The 16,281-nt window shown below is 40.9% G+C and overlaps 1 protein-coding gene across 1 annotated transcript in view; it reads left to right on the forward strand.

Moving 5' to 3' along the window:
• Window positions 1-16,281, forward strand: part of DOCK1 (dedicator of cytokinesis 1) — a 373,877-nt gene that overhangs the window by 299,009 nt on the left and 58,587 nt on the right. Inside the window, exons 38-39 of the mRNA XM_018561275.1 lie at window positions 3,302-3,392; window positions 5,849-5,968. Coding sequence (XP_018416777.1) covers window positions 3,302-3,392; window positions 5,849-5,968 — 211 coding nt within the window. The remainder of the gene's footprint in view (window positions 1-3,301; window positions 3,393-5,848; window positions 5,969-16,281) is intronic.

The raw sequence follows: 16,281 nt of genomic DNA on the forward strand, positions 1-16,281 counted from the left end.
TGGTTTTTAATTTAGTTTATTCCAAAGATTGCCACAAGCTGTAAACACTTAATCTACTATTGCTACATTGCTGGTTCCTAGTACTACTCAACTGTTAATTAGAATCTTTTGTCAATTTCAGTTTTGTAGTGGCAGGTCGAATTATTTAGCTGGAATGCACAAAGCTGGAATTATTATGTTCTTACATTTTTTTTTAAGCTGAACTCCAAAACAGACAGCTAAATAGACTAAATATATATTGAAGCTGTTTTAATGCTAGATGAGTTTCAATTCTGTACTGCTAGTTTTGTGATGCTGACACCCCGGCCAGACAGCACAACCAGGTCCCTATCCTCCCCTGCAGCAGTAGCAGCACAGCTTTGTCAAGAAAACTGGTCAGAATGCACCATCAGGCTGCTATTTGTACATTGAAGGTGCAACAACACAGTGATGAGACCACCGTCCCTTTGCTCTCGCAGCAAAGATATCCGCCACCAGGAGTAGCTGTTGGGATGATAAGATTGTTGTATGTAAAGTACACTATTTGTGCTAATGGGGCTTGATATTTGTATGTCACTAATAATGGGCAAGTGATTGCATTTATATATTTAAAGTATGTATAAACCCTAACTGAATGACCTTTAGTGTGCTAAAGCTCTATGTGTCGTAAAAAGCTGCCAGTTTTTTAAATACAATCATTGGTTTTTCATCATTTGTTGCATCTCAGTGCTTCTGATTTGCTGCAGCCCTATTGCAACCACTTTCTATCTACCTATACTCCAGTGATGGCTGTATGGCATTTTTAGGGTGGGTTTCCTGATGGTGACAACAGTGGGCCATACCTGTGTAATGTGTGTTGAAACAGCCACTTGTAGTCTCTAAGAAGCCAGAGTGACAGGGCAGGAACAAATCGGGGACAGGTACACAGCCTTGTCATCGAGAGTGGTTGAAGGACCTTCATGCAGGATCACAACCTATTATTGGGGACAGGTACACAGCCTTGTCGCTGGAAGTGGTTGAAGGACCTTCATGGCAGGATCACCACCTATTGTAATGAAAGTTGCAGATTGAAAAAAATTAAAAGTAGCTTTTGAAATGAGCTGAACATGTTAATGCTTATATGAGAGTTCAGAGATTGGGTTTACATATGCTTTAAATATGAAGTGATGCACAAATCCAATACCCTCAACATTATCCAGTAGAAACACACATGCCATTACTGCAAGCAACTACTCTAAAACAGACAGTAGGAGCAAGTTTTGTAAACATTTTCTCAGCTTGAGTAATCACTTGTAAGCCACTTCTTCAAGGACAACAATGAAATTGAAATGCATCTAAATGCACAAGCTAATGCTTGTAAATGTATTTTAAAAGTAACTGCTACCTTCAGCTCGTAGGATGGAAGCTCATAAAATATAACGTGCTTATCATTTTTAACTGCTACAAGCACCAAAAATAATAATGGGGAAAAACTCCTGTATAGTGAAATCTTTGATACAGATTGTTTGCTCTGTATTTCAGCCTAGTGTAATTATGTTCCTCAGGCCTTATCTCAGTAGAGTGTCATTATATTCCATAATCCTCTTTCTTATGCATGCTTCTTTTACCAAACTGTAAACTGTCCAGGCGCTGAATAGGAGCTGCCCAAAGTCTTGTATAGTGACAGATGGAAGGGAAAGAATTAAATTGGGTTTAGGGATAAAAAAAATGGCTAGAATAACAATTGATTACCTAAGGGGAGGAAAACAAAGAGGACTGGTGTTTGATGAGGATCCTTACTGAAAGAGAGGCAGGAAGTCTAGGTTTGTACAGAAATAGCTAAGAGCAGGCAAATTATATCAGGAGTAAGGGTGAACATGCATATGGCTGGTATTAGGTTGCAGCCAAAGGTGCAGATTCCAATCTTGCCAGAAAGGTTTACTAAACCATTATATGAACATAAGATGGTATTGGCAGTGACAGTGTATACAAATATGGGTGGTATTAGGCTGCCGCCAAATGTGAATATTCTGGCATAAGTCATTGGAACAGAAGCAGAGGTGGTAAGAAGATGACTGGCTCGTGGAATGAGTTGAGTCTTATTGAACCTAGTGAAGATGTACTTAGTCTTTACAGGCAGAGTAATTGAGCCATATTATGATCCAATCAGCTTACTGACCGAACATTATCTGTTGGAGTGGGACAAGGGGGGAGGGCTGCCATTATACCGACATCTCAAGTTACTGAAATCATGATTGATCCATATGAGATGGATGACTTTTAAGGGACTCCATAAAATAAGGGTAACCTCTGGAATTTCCAGGTATACGGACATGTCTTTGGCAGTTTTTAAAGACATGTTTGCATAAAAATGCTCAAAGCAAATTAATGATATGGCTTGATTGTTTCTCCAAGGTGTGATCTATGTAAGGCGCTGGTGAGAGCCTGAAAATTCTGTTAATTTACAATGGATGCATGCAATAAACTGCAGGTTTGTTGGGAGAAGCCAAAAACTAGCTATGGCTAAGCCCCTGGAAACACCATGACGGGGATTTATCAAAACTGGAGGAGAGAAAATCGGGAGCAGCTGCGCATGACAACCAATCGCCTTCTATCTTTCATTTTCAAATCTCAGCTGGACAAACTGAAGAGAGAAGCTGATTTGGTTGCCATGGGCAACTGCTCCAGATTTTCTCTGCTCAAGTTTTGATTAATTCCCCTCCGTGTGTTTTAAATGGATATTTGGTTTGTAGGGTAGATTAACAAATGTTCCTAATACAACTTAGTTATTGTCAGATCGGAAGCTGATATTCAGGTGATGTGAGAGATAACAGATTTACAGATATCAGACTTTATCTGTTGTTGTGCATCTTTTGGCCATATAAACCCATATACTGCCCTTCCCATGATGACTGCATAAGAAAAGAGTCATTACCCTGCTGGTTACATGGCGTGTTTGTTTCAGTCTCTTATGGGGTGCATGGAGTTAAACACATGTCTTCTTTTTTTTTTTCAATCAGCATAATGGTAAGGACACATAGTTTGTGAAAGTATTGAGTACCAGACAGCATATGTGGCCTTCCACTAAAAGTACACAAAGTGAAAGCATTGATTAGGGGGGTCATTCATAAAGATTCTGTCTGATCTGGAAATTCCTATACTCGTCAGTGCCATGTAGGGCTACTAGTTCCATTCTAAAGGCATGCAGAGTGTTTATAAATGAAGCCCCAAGTGTCATTTCACATCCCTTTTGGTGTTTTCTACAAACCCTTGTTTTAGGACTATAGTCCACTTTTTACTGAGAGCAGAATTCATGTAGTTCTTTCTCTTCTTTGCATTTCAGGTATTTGTACAAACTGTGTGACTTGCATAAAGAATGTGACAACTATACAGAGGCCGCATATACACTACTGCTGCATGCCAAGCTGCTAAAGGTATGGAGAAATGACCAGTCTCTATGATTTCTATGGATGTGAGCTCGTCATTGTTGTTTGATAGTTTTAGGATAAAGCTGACTCAAAAAGTCTAGGTTGGGATTTTGGCACATTTAGCATTGGGCAACTGTGGGCTGGTCCAAACTTCAGTATCAGATCTCCCCTTGGGCCCCACATTGGTACTGCTATGGAAATTATATCAAAGCATTAACTTTAGTTTGTTGAAAGGCTAGGTAGAGCTTGATTGCATATTCAGATGTTCACTGGAGTGCTTTCTTTGCTACTCTGACTCTGAAAAATAAGAACCTTAACATTATTATATGGTATTTTAACGTATATATTAAGCCAGAATTTAATTTTGTTTGTTTTATATAGAATAGGAAAGTATTAAAACTCCTGTTTGGATTTTCTTTGCTGTGTGTCACACATTGGTGGAGACTTCCTCTAACGTCCTTCTCTTCAAAGTGAGGTGAAATCACCTTTTAAACAGTTGTTACGAGGACAGCTGCCCCCATTGAATGAATTTCCCTTTTTTCTTCTTCCAGTGACAACTGCAACATTTTGGATTTTCCATCACTTTTGTTTCAGCTCACATTGGTCACCATTAGAGATGAGCTCAGGTTCAGTCCGAATTTGACCTGATATATCCACATGGCAATATCAGGTCATTATCATTGATCATATATGACCATGTGGCCATATATGTCTAATGATGCCACAAGCATTCTGCTAATTTTATGTGCAGATCATTCAGGGAATGCCCCAGCTCATTGAGTCAGTACTGACATCTTCCTTCCAGAGTCGCACAAACTCAAGTTTGGACTGAACCTGAGCTCAACCATAGTCACCATGACAAGAAAGAGTGAATCTCCCCAGCGGGGACCTAGCAATAAAAAACTGAAAGAGCATTTAACGCTTCCACTCTCTTTTTAAAGGAAAAAAAAGTTTGGGCTATAAATACACTTTAGCACTTTACCTTGTTTTGTAACCTCAGCTTTGCTAACGAAGTGAATTCTGTAAAACAATTGATCTGCATGTTGTGAATACAGCTTAGCATTTCTCAGTGCCAAACCGATAAGGCAGCCTAAATTTCCTGATATACGTAATGTGATGACTGTATAATTGTCAGCAATCTTTCTCCTATTCAGTGCTGGCTGAACAGATCTTTGTGTATCTGCAGTCTCATGAGACATAGTGACAGATAAAAGCAAGCTGTAAGCAATATGCAGTCTGAATCTATTTAAATACGGCAACTCAAATATTTAAAGGTTACACCTAGTGGTCTGCATGTGGACCAGGATGTGGGTCTGTCAAAATTAGAAATGATTTACAGATCATGGTTTCAACATCATCATAATATACAAGATCCTGAAGTTACAAAGTTTGACTTGTTACCTACTGTATACTTGCTCTTGGAGCTGGTTGTAGCAGAAATATTGGAGTTGAGGTTCCAGTTGTAGGGAAAGATTAGGACCACTGTCCCCTTTCAGAACTGCTCCCCATTCCCTGTTTTAGCCGCTAAAGGCAGAACTTTAGAAAGAAGTAGTGACTGTACCATTCGACAGTTGGGAGGCAGGTGGTGGGGTTTAGCACTAGGAGGTAGGTGGGGCGTGATCTTGACTTATGGTGAAGTTGAGGTCTCCTGCGTAGCCTATGCATAGGATCCAAGAGGCCTCACATAGACACAGGGATCAATTTGAAAACCAGCACTGGTACTTGAAGATACCACAAGGTTTTGCTCTTTAGAAGAGCGGTATTGTTACACTAGGTACTTTTCAGTCCATGCCAAGTTAACTTTGAAGGGCCGCTTTCATGGGGGAATAATGAGGGCTGCCATTGCCAAACTCTAATTTTTGAGCATCTTCGTTCCCTGGCTGTCAATGCTAATGGATTCAGAGCTACCCGAGTCACTGACCCTGAACATATATAGAGATCAGGAATTCTGACACTCATTTTAAGCACGCTTGTCATGTGGCTCAAAAGTACTTAAAGTGTTTTTCCACTTTTGCAGCCCCAAAATTGTAATCTTTTGCTAGGACAGTGTTCAAATCTAGTTTAAAACTGATAGTAAGATGTGCCAGCACGGTACAGACTGGGTTATTTATGGTAAACATTTAATTCCCCAGCCCCCTCCTTAACATTATATAGCAGGGAAAACTTCAGTTTTGGAGTTTCAGAAAAGAACAAGTAAAACGTAAGCAGCGATTTTTACTTTTTTCTTTTTAAGTTATGCTATGGGAATAGGAACATTCAACAAATGTAAAGTAGGTGTTATCCCAATTTGACTGCATAAGTGGAAATGCACTTTAAAGCAGTTAGGTTTAAGTCAAAGACTCCCTCTGATTATAATTGGCATGTGTATAGGCACCTAGAGAAACTCTGCTGCTAACCTGTAATTACTGTCTTTTGTTTTCTGACCCTCGTCCTATCCTCTTCACGTGGTCCTCCTCCCCAAGTGGTCTGAAGATGCTTGTGCCGCACATCTTACTCAGCGGGATGGTTACCAGGCAAGCACACAAGGACAATTAAAAGATCAACTCTACCAAGAGATTATCCATTTCTTTGACAAAGGAAAGGTAATAAGTGAATGCATTTCCTGTAACGTTCTGTGTTCTCGCTCTTTCCTCTCTGTAGTTAAACTCTGTGCTGGCTGAACATGTCAGTGCAATTTTATGATTTTTTTTGTTTTGTTTATTACCGGCATAAAATATGCCAATTCCTCCCCCGTCCCAACCAATAAAAAGTGCAGCCTGGGATCGTTTTCACTCGAAAGCGTAAACCATGCAATTATTTGTCATTGGAAATGGCATTGAGCCGCCTGTATTCTGCGTAGGGCTAATGGTTTACTGGACATGAAACCACTGCAGGATGGAATTAAAGTAGCACACAAATATTCCCTTCTGACTAAGGACGATAATTACAAATAACTAAGTAGATCTCCGTTGTGCAAATGTGTTCAAATGTAAAGGAAATGTTATTCTTTTTTTGTGTGAAAAAAGAAACGCGGGATTGTAACCTGGAAGATCATTTGGAATGTGCCAGTAAACACGTTAGTATTTATCTGTAAATATGTCATAAAAATACTTTGGTTTTTTATGCTTGTGCTGAAAGAAGCTATTTTTTATAGTTTGAAACTGAGAACACAGAAAATTTTACTTGGTTGGATAATAGGTAAAGGAAGAACTCTGCCCAGATATATTAGAAAGGAGACCTGTACTGAGATAAATATGGATGTGGTTGTTGAAATGTTAATTTCCTGGGTGGCATGCTTATCCCTGGGATACAGTACTCAGAATCACTGACCAAAATTAATTAATGCAGCTCAGGAGTGCTGACTTTGACCCAGAAAGGATCAAAGCCAGGCAGTATACAGCCTACATAGTCCTCTTCACTCCAGCCAGCATGCTCTGTTGGGGTGTGAATAAGCCACAAAGCCCATGTTCAGATTATTTTTTTCCTGGTTCTGACGCTTCTACCACATTCTACCTTTAACAACCTCTCTACACATTAGGCTCCGTTCACAAAGCTTTACACAAGGATAAGTATCTTTATTTTCAGGCACATGGCCGTCATTTTCAAATCTCATTGGGCTTGGCTGGAAATAAGTGACTTTTTTGATTTTTCTAGTTTCCTTTGTTCTTCTCACCCCATCCAACTTTACAAATGTTGCAGCTTTGACATCCATTGCTGTTCACATAGACTGTGTCTGTGTTGAGAAATAACTGCTAGAGATCAGAGGAGCCGAGTGTCTCCTGTACGCCCGAAGACCGATATACACAGTGTATAGAAACCATCTGCAATACACACAATATAGCTAACCATTTACAAAGTACAGTAACAACTGAAGAGGATCTATATACTGAGTTTTGGGTCATGGGAGGACGTTAGTATATGTTCTCCCATGACCCTAAAGAGAACTATGGGAAATAAAGTTCTCCTTTAAATTAAAGATAAATACACCCCAGCGCACACTCATTATAAACATCATAACGCACAGGGGCTGGTGTGAAAAGGCCCTTACACAGTCCAGGCTGAGCCACAAATGAGCCATTTTTTAAGGATTTCCATTATTTTCAATGTTGCCAATTCACATCTTAGCATGATGTTGCTTGAAGCTAGTCGCTCAAAAGTACATGAGCTTCTTTTTGAGGCAGTGCCTCTTATTTTTGGCCCTAACAGTGATAGACTTTAATGGGAGAAACTCAAAAAAAGAAAATGCAAAAACGTATTTTTTTGCATTTTCTTTGCCAAGTAACTAGCTTTCTATAGGCTAAAAATAATATTTAAAATGCTCAAGCTTAAATGCATGAAAGAACATGCAAAAATGACTGTACAGTTCAGCATGGCTCAATATTATACTGCATTGGCAGCCCAGACTTCCTGCTTTGCTGATCATGTGTATGGTTTTAGCAACAATTTCATCTAATCACAGGAGTGACTGTTTAGCTCTCTGTGTGAATTCAAAGACAGTTAAGGAAGGATAATAGGAAGGGTAATCTCTCTGAATGTCTCCCATGCAGTGTGACCATAAAATATAGCTCCAGAATATACACCTACACAGGAAATGTAGACCACTTGGGTTCCAGACAGTGGCACTAGCAACTTGAGAGGGGATATTTTTTACAGATTTCTTTATTTGATCATTGTGTATGTTTTGGCTTTATCATACCCTAACATTAAGGAAATATGTAAATCATCTATTGTCTATCTAAAGCCAGGTTATTTCTTTATTTTGGATTTAGTAATTAGGGGTTATTATCCCTGCCATGTTTTTATTGATGTTTCCACCCTCACTGAGGAGTTTCACCTTCTCTATTAGTCCTGTCACTCTATTAGGGCATTGTCACATGGGCTGAAAGTGAGGGAAGACTCAAAAGTTGTCACCGAAACAGTAATAGAGGGGAAATCTCCCAATAGGGACACTTTCCTTTCCATGATTTCCTTTGCTGTGCAGATATCTACTTTAGACGCAAAGTGAGGGAAAATCTCCCCAATGAGCGACAGACAGCAGACCAATACTTGCAGTTTGAGGGCACATTCAAACTAGAAGAGTTGAGGCTCCAATGGCAGCTTTTTCCAGTACAGCCCCAATGCACAGGAAAGATAATTTGCCTTGTTTTAAATGGTTGCATTTAATACCACCATGCTGCCTTGGAGTGTGCTAAGAAGAGTACAGTATGTTGAACTTTGTTCAGTGCAACGCATCACACCGCGCTATGCCAATAGAACTTAATGAAATGTCACTTGTGACATTTCAATAAAGTTCTAACAAAAAAAGTAAACTGTGTGATGCACCAAGATTGGCGCCCCAGCACTGTGCCTGTCAATGCACACCAGGATCCATGCATTTAGCGTGACTTGCTGGTGTGTATGGGCCCTTAGCCATTGCATACACTTGCCATACCATTGCATGCTGGCTTCAGATATTGAGAATTAGTTAATTTTAAAATAAAGAATATCTAAAATAATCTAAAAGCTTTACTATAAGGGTCTATGTTTTGGTTGGTTAATCAGAGTTTGATGGTGACACTGCAGATGTGCACCAGGAGTGTACACAATGGGACTGGTAGGGGCTCTGGGTACAGTGCATGTAATATAGCTGTAAGTCACAGGACAGGCGTGTTGCCTGCGGCAGGGAAATAAAGCCATAATCTTCCCTTCTGCCGGTTTTGCTTTCATACCCTTGAGTTTAGTTCACAGCAATAGCCTAACCTTTACCGCTGGATACGCTTTATATTCATTTATTTTATTGTCTTTTGCAGGAGCAAAGTAATTTTAATAAAGCTCTCTAATCCAAGGACTCTGTAGAAAATTATTAAGCTCCAGTGTTCTCGCAGTGGACCAGAAATATTTTTTCTGCTCGAATCTTTTTAACCCTTTGCAGTCTGGAGTCCTTATTGAGCTAAAACTCTGTATAGGCAAAGTTGTGTCACCTACAGCCTAGATACTAATGCCCAAATCAGTTACTATTTCCATCGTGCTCCACAGGGTGATACAAGCAAGAGATAAACGAAAGAAAATTTCAGACTATACCATGTTTTTTTTCACACATTTCAAAGATACCAAAATAACTCTTTGCAGTATACATAGTGTTGAGTAAATGAAGCTGAAATGCAATGTGATTATTTACACGCCAATTAATTACATACCAGGGACCAATTTTTTACTGTTTTGTGTTGTCTTGGAGTTCTTAACCGGTTGGCTTTTCTCACTTGTCCACCAGAATGAGTTGCCCTAAAAAGTAAAACAAACTAAGCCCAATTTAATAGCCATATAACTTAAAATTACACTTAACTCGGGAATTAAATCTTAAATTAATCAAATCTTAATGCATTCAAGTTCCCTAACTATTAACTAAAATGTATTTTATTTGTGTATCACTCATCTCTAGATCTTAAAATCATCTCTGAATTGGTGTTGACACTGTCCTTCATTCTGGAGGGTGGCTACATTTTGTTCCCCATGATCAAGGTGTGTGTTATAAAGTAGCCACGCTCCAAGCTCACTCCTGTGATGGCCTACAATCTCACATTTAGTTAGCTAATATGTATTGACATTATAGTTCATCCTGAGAGCGAACTTGGAGCGGTGGCTACTTTACAACACAACATCCAAATGAGTGTTTGCAATCATAAAAGGTATACTAAAGTGATAACCAGTGAACCAAAATTATGAATATATAATATGAATTTCACTTTGTGCAAAAGTGCATTAGGATAAATTAAATTAACTATACCTTAACAAAAAATGATGTTGTAATCACACGTGTATCAAGTACAAAAATTAATAAAAGTGGTTAACAGCAAATTAGCTCAAAAATATCAGTAAGAGTGATGAATCATCATGTGAATTCAAAAGCAATTATAAAGTTCAGGTGTAGATGATGTATTGATGATGAGAATAAGCTTCAAAAACAAGTTCAATCTTTCTCCCACACTAAGTGTCCACGCCAAAACTCCCCTCTGGGATGTGCACTCACCAGACCCACGGTGTTCGTAGGCAAAGAGAGATCAAAAGCCAAGAGAGATCAAAAGCCAATCAGTAGTCCCACGGCCGTCTCATCAGCGTCACATGGATCAATAATTTAGCGAAAAAACAAAAAGGAAAAAAGAACTCCTCATAGTGTAGTCGATATCAACGTTTATTAAACAAAAAAGTAGTCACTTACAGTTAAATCGATTAAAACGGCCGCTCTCATGCAGTGAGTAGATATCTTGTACTTCCTGGTTGTTCGTGGTATTGAGAAGTATAGCCCCGTGGGGCTATACTTCTCAATAAAACAAGGGGCGGGGCCTCACTTCTTTGTCTGTAATTGGATGATTCTGGAACATGCCTGCTGGGGATGCTGGAACACCCTTCTTGCTGCCTCTCACATACAGAATGGCTGATTAAAAGAAAAAAAGATGCCAGTAGTTAGCATCTCGCAGACACCAATCAGATCCATACCTGAGTTGAAAGTGTTTGAAGATGCATGAAATAGAGAGAGAGGATGTAGTACAGGCTCCAGAAATTCTCCTATTGAGTCTTGATGGAGCTGTGTGTGCTTGTTCCATAGGGCATTACACAGAACTCCTCAGATCAAGGTGAATTGAGTGAACGATCTTATTTAGCACAGTTGCATTGTATACTGGATAACATTGGTAGCTTACCGAGTAGTTTCACTTGTCTAGAATTGCTCTTTAATTTATCCGGCTCAACGGCACACTCTACCTCATCCTGATAGGGGAATCAGTTGCCTAGAAACAGGAAACTCTCTGACACGGACAAGAAAAGGGCACAACATCAAATAAAATAAAGAACTCATAAAGAGGCAATGCATGTCCTATCTTCATCATAAAATATGGGACATAGGAATCCCATGTACACAAACAGTCCTTGTAAGACAAGGGAAGAGAACACTCCATAATGGCAAGTTTAATTGCTTTTATATGTGTTTTAATAGATGTTTATATTAATAGGGTTACATCTTGGTTTAAACACCTGTTGTTGTACCACCAAGTTCTTCAGGGTCTGATTTTTACTGAGGGAAAAGATGGAACTTTTTTCTTTCTTGCCTAAGTGATTTCCGTCAGTTTATCCTCATAGCATCAACAAAGAACAAACAATATCATGGGATTTTTCAAGTGCTACAATGATGTAAACAGATATCCACATATAAATATATTCATTCTTATTCTCCCATTTTATTATCAGCATTTCAATGGAGCTCAGCCTTTGTAAAGAAGGACTGAGCTCCATCAAAATATTGGCAATAAAATGCTGATGTTATGAATTCTCTTTTCTGCAAGACCCATGAATGCCTCTTTACCTACTTTGGAGATAAATAGATCGATAGATAGATATAAACACACAGGGGCGGAACTACCGCCATAGCGACCCATGCGGGTGCTATGGGGCCCGCAACAGAGGGGGGCCCGGTCAGGAGCAGAGCTCACAATCTTCCCGGCCGGGCCCCTACCAGGGGCGGACTGAGCATACAGGCATTGCCTGAAAGCCAAAGTTGGGGCCCGTCAGCGACCCCCGAGACATTTTCAGCCCGTATGGAAGGGGATGCGGGTTTGTTAAGACGGCAACTGCAGTGTCACCTGCCTCCCGGCCGGGCACACTGTACACTGCCGTTGCCACTTTAACAGAGCGGGCTCTCCTACAGCGCTGCGGCCGAAAAGAGCTCTGAGGTGGGGGCGCGTCACAGTGGTTGGGGGCGGACCTACCGCGGAGGGTGGATGGAGGGACGGAGGCACGAGAGCCTCATGCTGGGGGGGCCCCACTGAGATCCGGCCCTGGCCCCCCACTGGAGGAGTTCTACTGGAACCTGGTGATCGGGAGCCCTGATGCTGGTAAGTGAATTTAATGACTTTTTTTCTTTAAGCTGTAAATAGGAAGATTTTTAACCTTTTAGTCTCTATTTACATACAGCGTTTGCGTTTCCCGTGCGGTTTTTCATGTGGGAACCCGCACGGGACGCAAATGCTATATGTGAACTGCACGGATTCCACTCTTTTGCGACCATTATATAGCCGCGAACGTGCGGAATCTGACGGATTATTGTGCTTGCAGTATTTTGGGGGTCGCGTCGGTTAAAGCTCCATTCACACTGGAGCGGCTGTCCGAATACGAGCAGAGCCGCTCTAAACAGAAAAAACAATGCACTTTTATGCACTTTTATGTGCTTTGTCCAGACTGTTGCGGGACCGCAGGGTACGAAACCGCACGGCCCCCAAAATAGTGCAAGCGCGATAATCCAGCGGATTCTGCACGTTTGTGGCTATATAATAGCAAACGAGCGAAATCCGTGCAGTTGTTTCACATATAGCGTTATATATGTGCGCAAACGATATGGGGGTTATTCACCCACTGAATAAGGGAGCCGAAGTGAGCTGAACGCTGTTCGGCTATTCACTTCAGCCTTGTAGGGCTGATTTCAGCCGTACCTCGGCTAAAATCAGCCGTACCTCGGCTAAAATTAGCCATACATTGGCTGCCTTCGGTCAGCCAAACATACTCTGTATGTTCGGCTGAGCCGAAGTGCAGAAGGAGTTTGACTCAGCTGATCCAACATCTGGATCGGCTAGCTCACTCTATAGTAAGTAAGCTCACAATAAGTAAATAGCCAAATGCCGCAAGCGGCATTCTGGTTGGCTATTCTGCTCATTACCTCTATGGTAGCGAGCAGAATAGAAAAAAAAAAAGTTAAATAAATGAAACAAAAAAATTTAGAAAAATTGTTTAAAAAATAGGAACAAATTTAAAAAATGAAAAATATTTTAAAGAAAAAAAAAACGACGCACATCCTGTTTCCTATTGGCCGGCACCTGCCAGAGTTTTCTCGTAGGTCCCGGCCAATAAATAACAACTGGTTGGAGCCGGCTGTGACGTCAGGCAGGCGTCAAAAAGACCACTGCGCATGTGCGACCCCGGGTGACACCCAGCCTTGCGACGCCACTGAATGCAGGACATTGTATTACCATGCATTCTGGTGAAGCCAATGACATGAATAGCACTGCCAATACCTCCTATGGTGCTGTGACAAGACTTCCCAGGCGCCTGCTGGCTATTAAAGGGGGGAGGGTGTAGGTATTGGCAGTGCTATTCATGTCATTGGCTTCACCAGAATGCTTGGTAATACAATGTCCTGCATTCAGGTGTAGTGCAATCACAAAACATTGTGCATGCACTCAGTGGCGTCGCGATGCTGGGTGTCACCCGGGGTCCCGCATGCGCAGTGGTCTTTTTGACGCCTGCTGCCGGCCATCTTGGTGATGGACGCCGACAGAGAGAGGAGGGGACGTTCACCCGGCAGGATGCGGTATGCCGCCGGGTCCCCTCCTCTCTCCTGACACTGTCGGGCTCTCAGTCCAAGAACGAGTGCCCGACATTTCATAAGGGGTGACACCAAAATGACAGTCAGTCAAATGGTGGCACCCAGGTGCCGGCCACACCCCCCTCACCCTCCTTGTGACGCCACTGCATGCACTATTTTTTGCGGGCAAGGGGTGTCTGGAATTCAATTGACATGAATGGCACTGCCGTGCCCCCTTTTACCCCAGAATGCAAGGAGACTTAGTGTATGTGATCACTTGAGTCCATGGCATTATTATTTTTCTTTTTGTGGGTTTTTTTGGTGGGGGGTATGTTGCGGGTTTTTTTTTGTGTTTTTTTTTTTTTTGTGGGGGGGGTGGGGCTTACAACATTTTGCTATGTGGCCCTGTGATATGTATTTACGCCCCTGTACACACACACAGTATATTAGTATATACACACATACACAACAGATAGATGAGTTGCAAACATCTTAAAATATCCAGCAGGTTCCACTCTGCTGTATGATGCATAACTCCAGTAAGTGAGATATTCCTCACATGCTGAATCTTTTTTTTTTCCATTGAAATTGGTATATAGATCAGTACAATTGAAGACCGTTTTGGTTTTGGGCATTCCCACCCTTTCTCAACCAAAATATCCAAACATCGCATCCTTTAGGGCTAGATAACGAATCCAATCCCGCACACACTTTGTGATATTGCAATGCTGCTGCAAAAAGTCAAACTTTGTCTAGGCATTTTACTTTCATTTAAAAGAAAGCAATCTGATTATGAGGGCTGTTACATTTGTGGTATAATCAATTGATGTTTTTTTAGAGATTGCAAAAATAACATTTATTGTGAAATAAAGGTAATTTGGGACATAGTTTGAATCAGACCTAGAAAACAGCAGGTGCTTGTGTGGCACCATCAAGACAATCTGATTTCCAATAAGACAGAAACATTCATTCCAGCTTTAAGTAGTTAAAGTGCCTCTTATTTATCTAAGTCTGTGGTCAACCTTAAAGTACAGATATCATCAGATGTAAGTATCTTAACATCTGATGATATCTGATGGGAAAAAAAAAAAATCTCTACATACATAATACAGCTGCCCCCACACTGCAAAGGTTAACTGGTCGTTAATGTATAAGATACATTAAGATACATGCTTAAACGTCTTTTACTTACCTGATCCCCACTCCCGCTGACTCTTTAAAAAGCTGACTCTTTAAAAATGCTATCTGCAGGGGAAAAAAGCAAAAACTACCCTTATAGAGGAACAACTCTCACACTGCAAGAGTTAACAGCTTGTTAATGTCTAGGGGGTCGTGTAAAGGGCCTTTACTTATTTGAGCCCCACTCCTGAGTCCAAGACTGGCACCTCCGGCCTCTTCCCCCCATCTCTCTGGCAGTTGGAGGCCCACTGACATGATCACTTACAATGTGGGGCCCATAGCTCTACATTACACTTAAGGATGCAGAAGGACAGTCCACAAGCTGGAGCAAAGGAGGGACGAGGTGAGCATCAACCACCAGGGGAGTGGGGATCAGGTAAGTAAAACACCTTTATACAATACCCCTAGACACCTGTGCTTTGATGGTAAACAAACTTGAAGTTCCATCACGGAGCTCTTTCTGGGCTGTATAACTGTGACATTGAGGCTGCTGGAGTGTTTGACTTTTATTTTTGTAGTGAGACACAAATATAGCCTCACAACCCCACTGTGAGCAGCCATACTGATGCACGAGTGGAGGCATTTTTCAAAGTTTAATATCCCTTTAAACTGATTTTTGTTTTTTAAACTGTAGTATCGGTTTAAAGGATGGTACTTGTAAAATTCTAGTTATTTTAATGTACCCAGTTCTGGAGTGATTTAGGGGGATTTCCTCTAGAAATTGCTAATATGAAAGTGTGTTAGGTCTCTTTGCTGCTCACATAATCTGCAGCTTACAGTGCTGACCTTTTCTTATGTAAGGAACAACTGGGAAAAGAGTGCGAACTTCACATTTTACTATTGTCAAAAGCCTGAAGACTTTTATATTCTGTCACTTAGTTCCTCTCTGTTGGAAATCATCCCTGCTTAGTTATGTAGTGTATAAAACTGACCATACACAGAATGGTGGCTGGACAGTTTAAGAATTTTTTTTAAAAAAAACATGTCTCTTTCTTCTTGATGGCCCCTGCACACCACCTAAACTCAGCTTTTCATAACTCTTTTCATTGCTAACTTTTTTTTTCTTGATGTGGAAGGGCTCAGTCCTTAACCCCGTTGTGACCAGGGTGCAGATGCTGGTTCTAGAATATTTTAACATATCATCAGCATGGGACATGTGCTAAGGGATGTTTATAGACATATGAGCAGAAATGGGTCGGTGGTCCAATTGACTGCTGCAAAATTACTGTTATTAAGTGTTTGCCATTTCTTATCACTTAAAAGGTCTGATTGGTATGGATTATTGTGCGCAGTCTGTGTCACACTCTGTTGGTAGTAGTAGAGTTTTGTACCGTGCTAGCCATCGATTGGTGCAGAAAGTTTGGAGTTTAGGTGATGCCCTTTATAGCCTTTACCTCAGGGCCGTTTTTC

This window comes from Nanorana parkeri, unplaced genomic scaffold (assembly GCF_000935625.1).
Source record: "Nanorana parkeri isolate BGI_ZX_2015 unplaced genomic scaffold, ASM93562v1 scaffold2, whole genome shotgun sequence".
Classification (NCBI taxonomy): Eukaryota; Metazoa; Chordata; class Amphibia; order Anura; family Dicroglossidae; genus Nanorana; species Nanorana parkeri.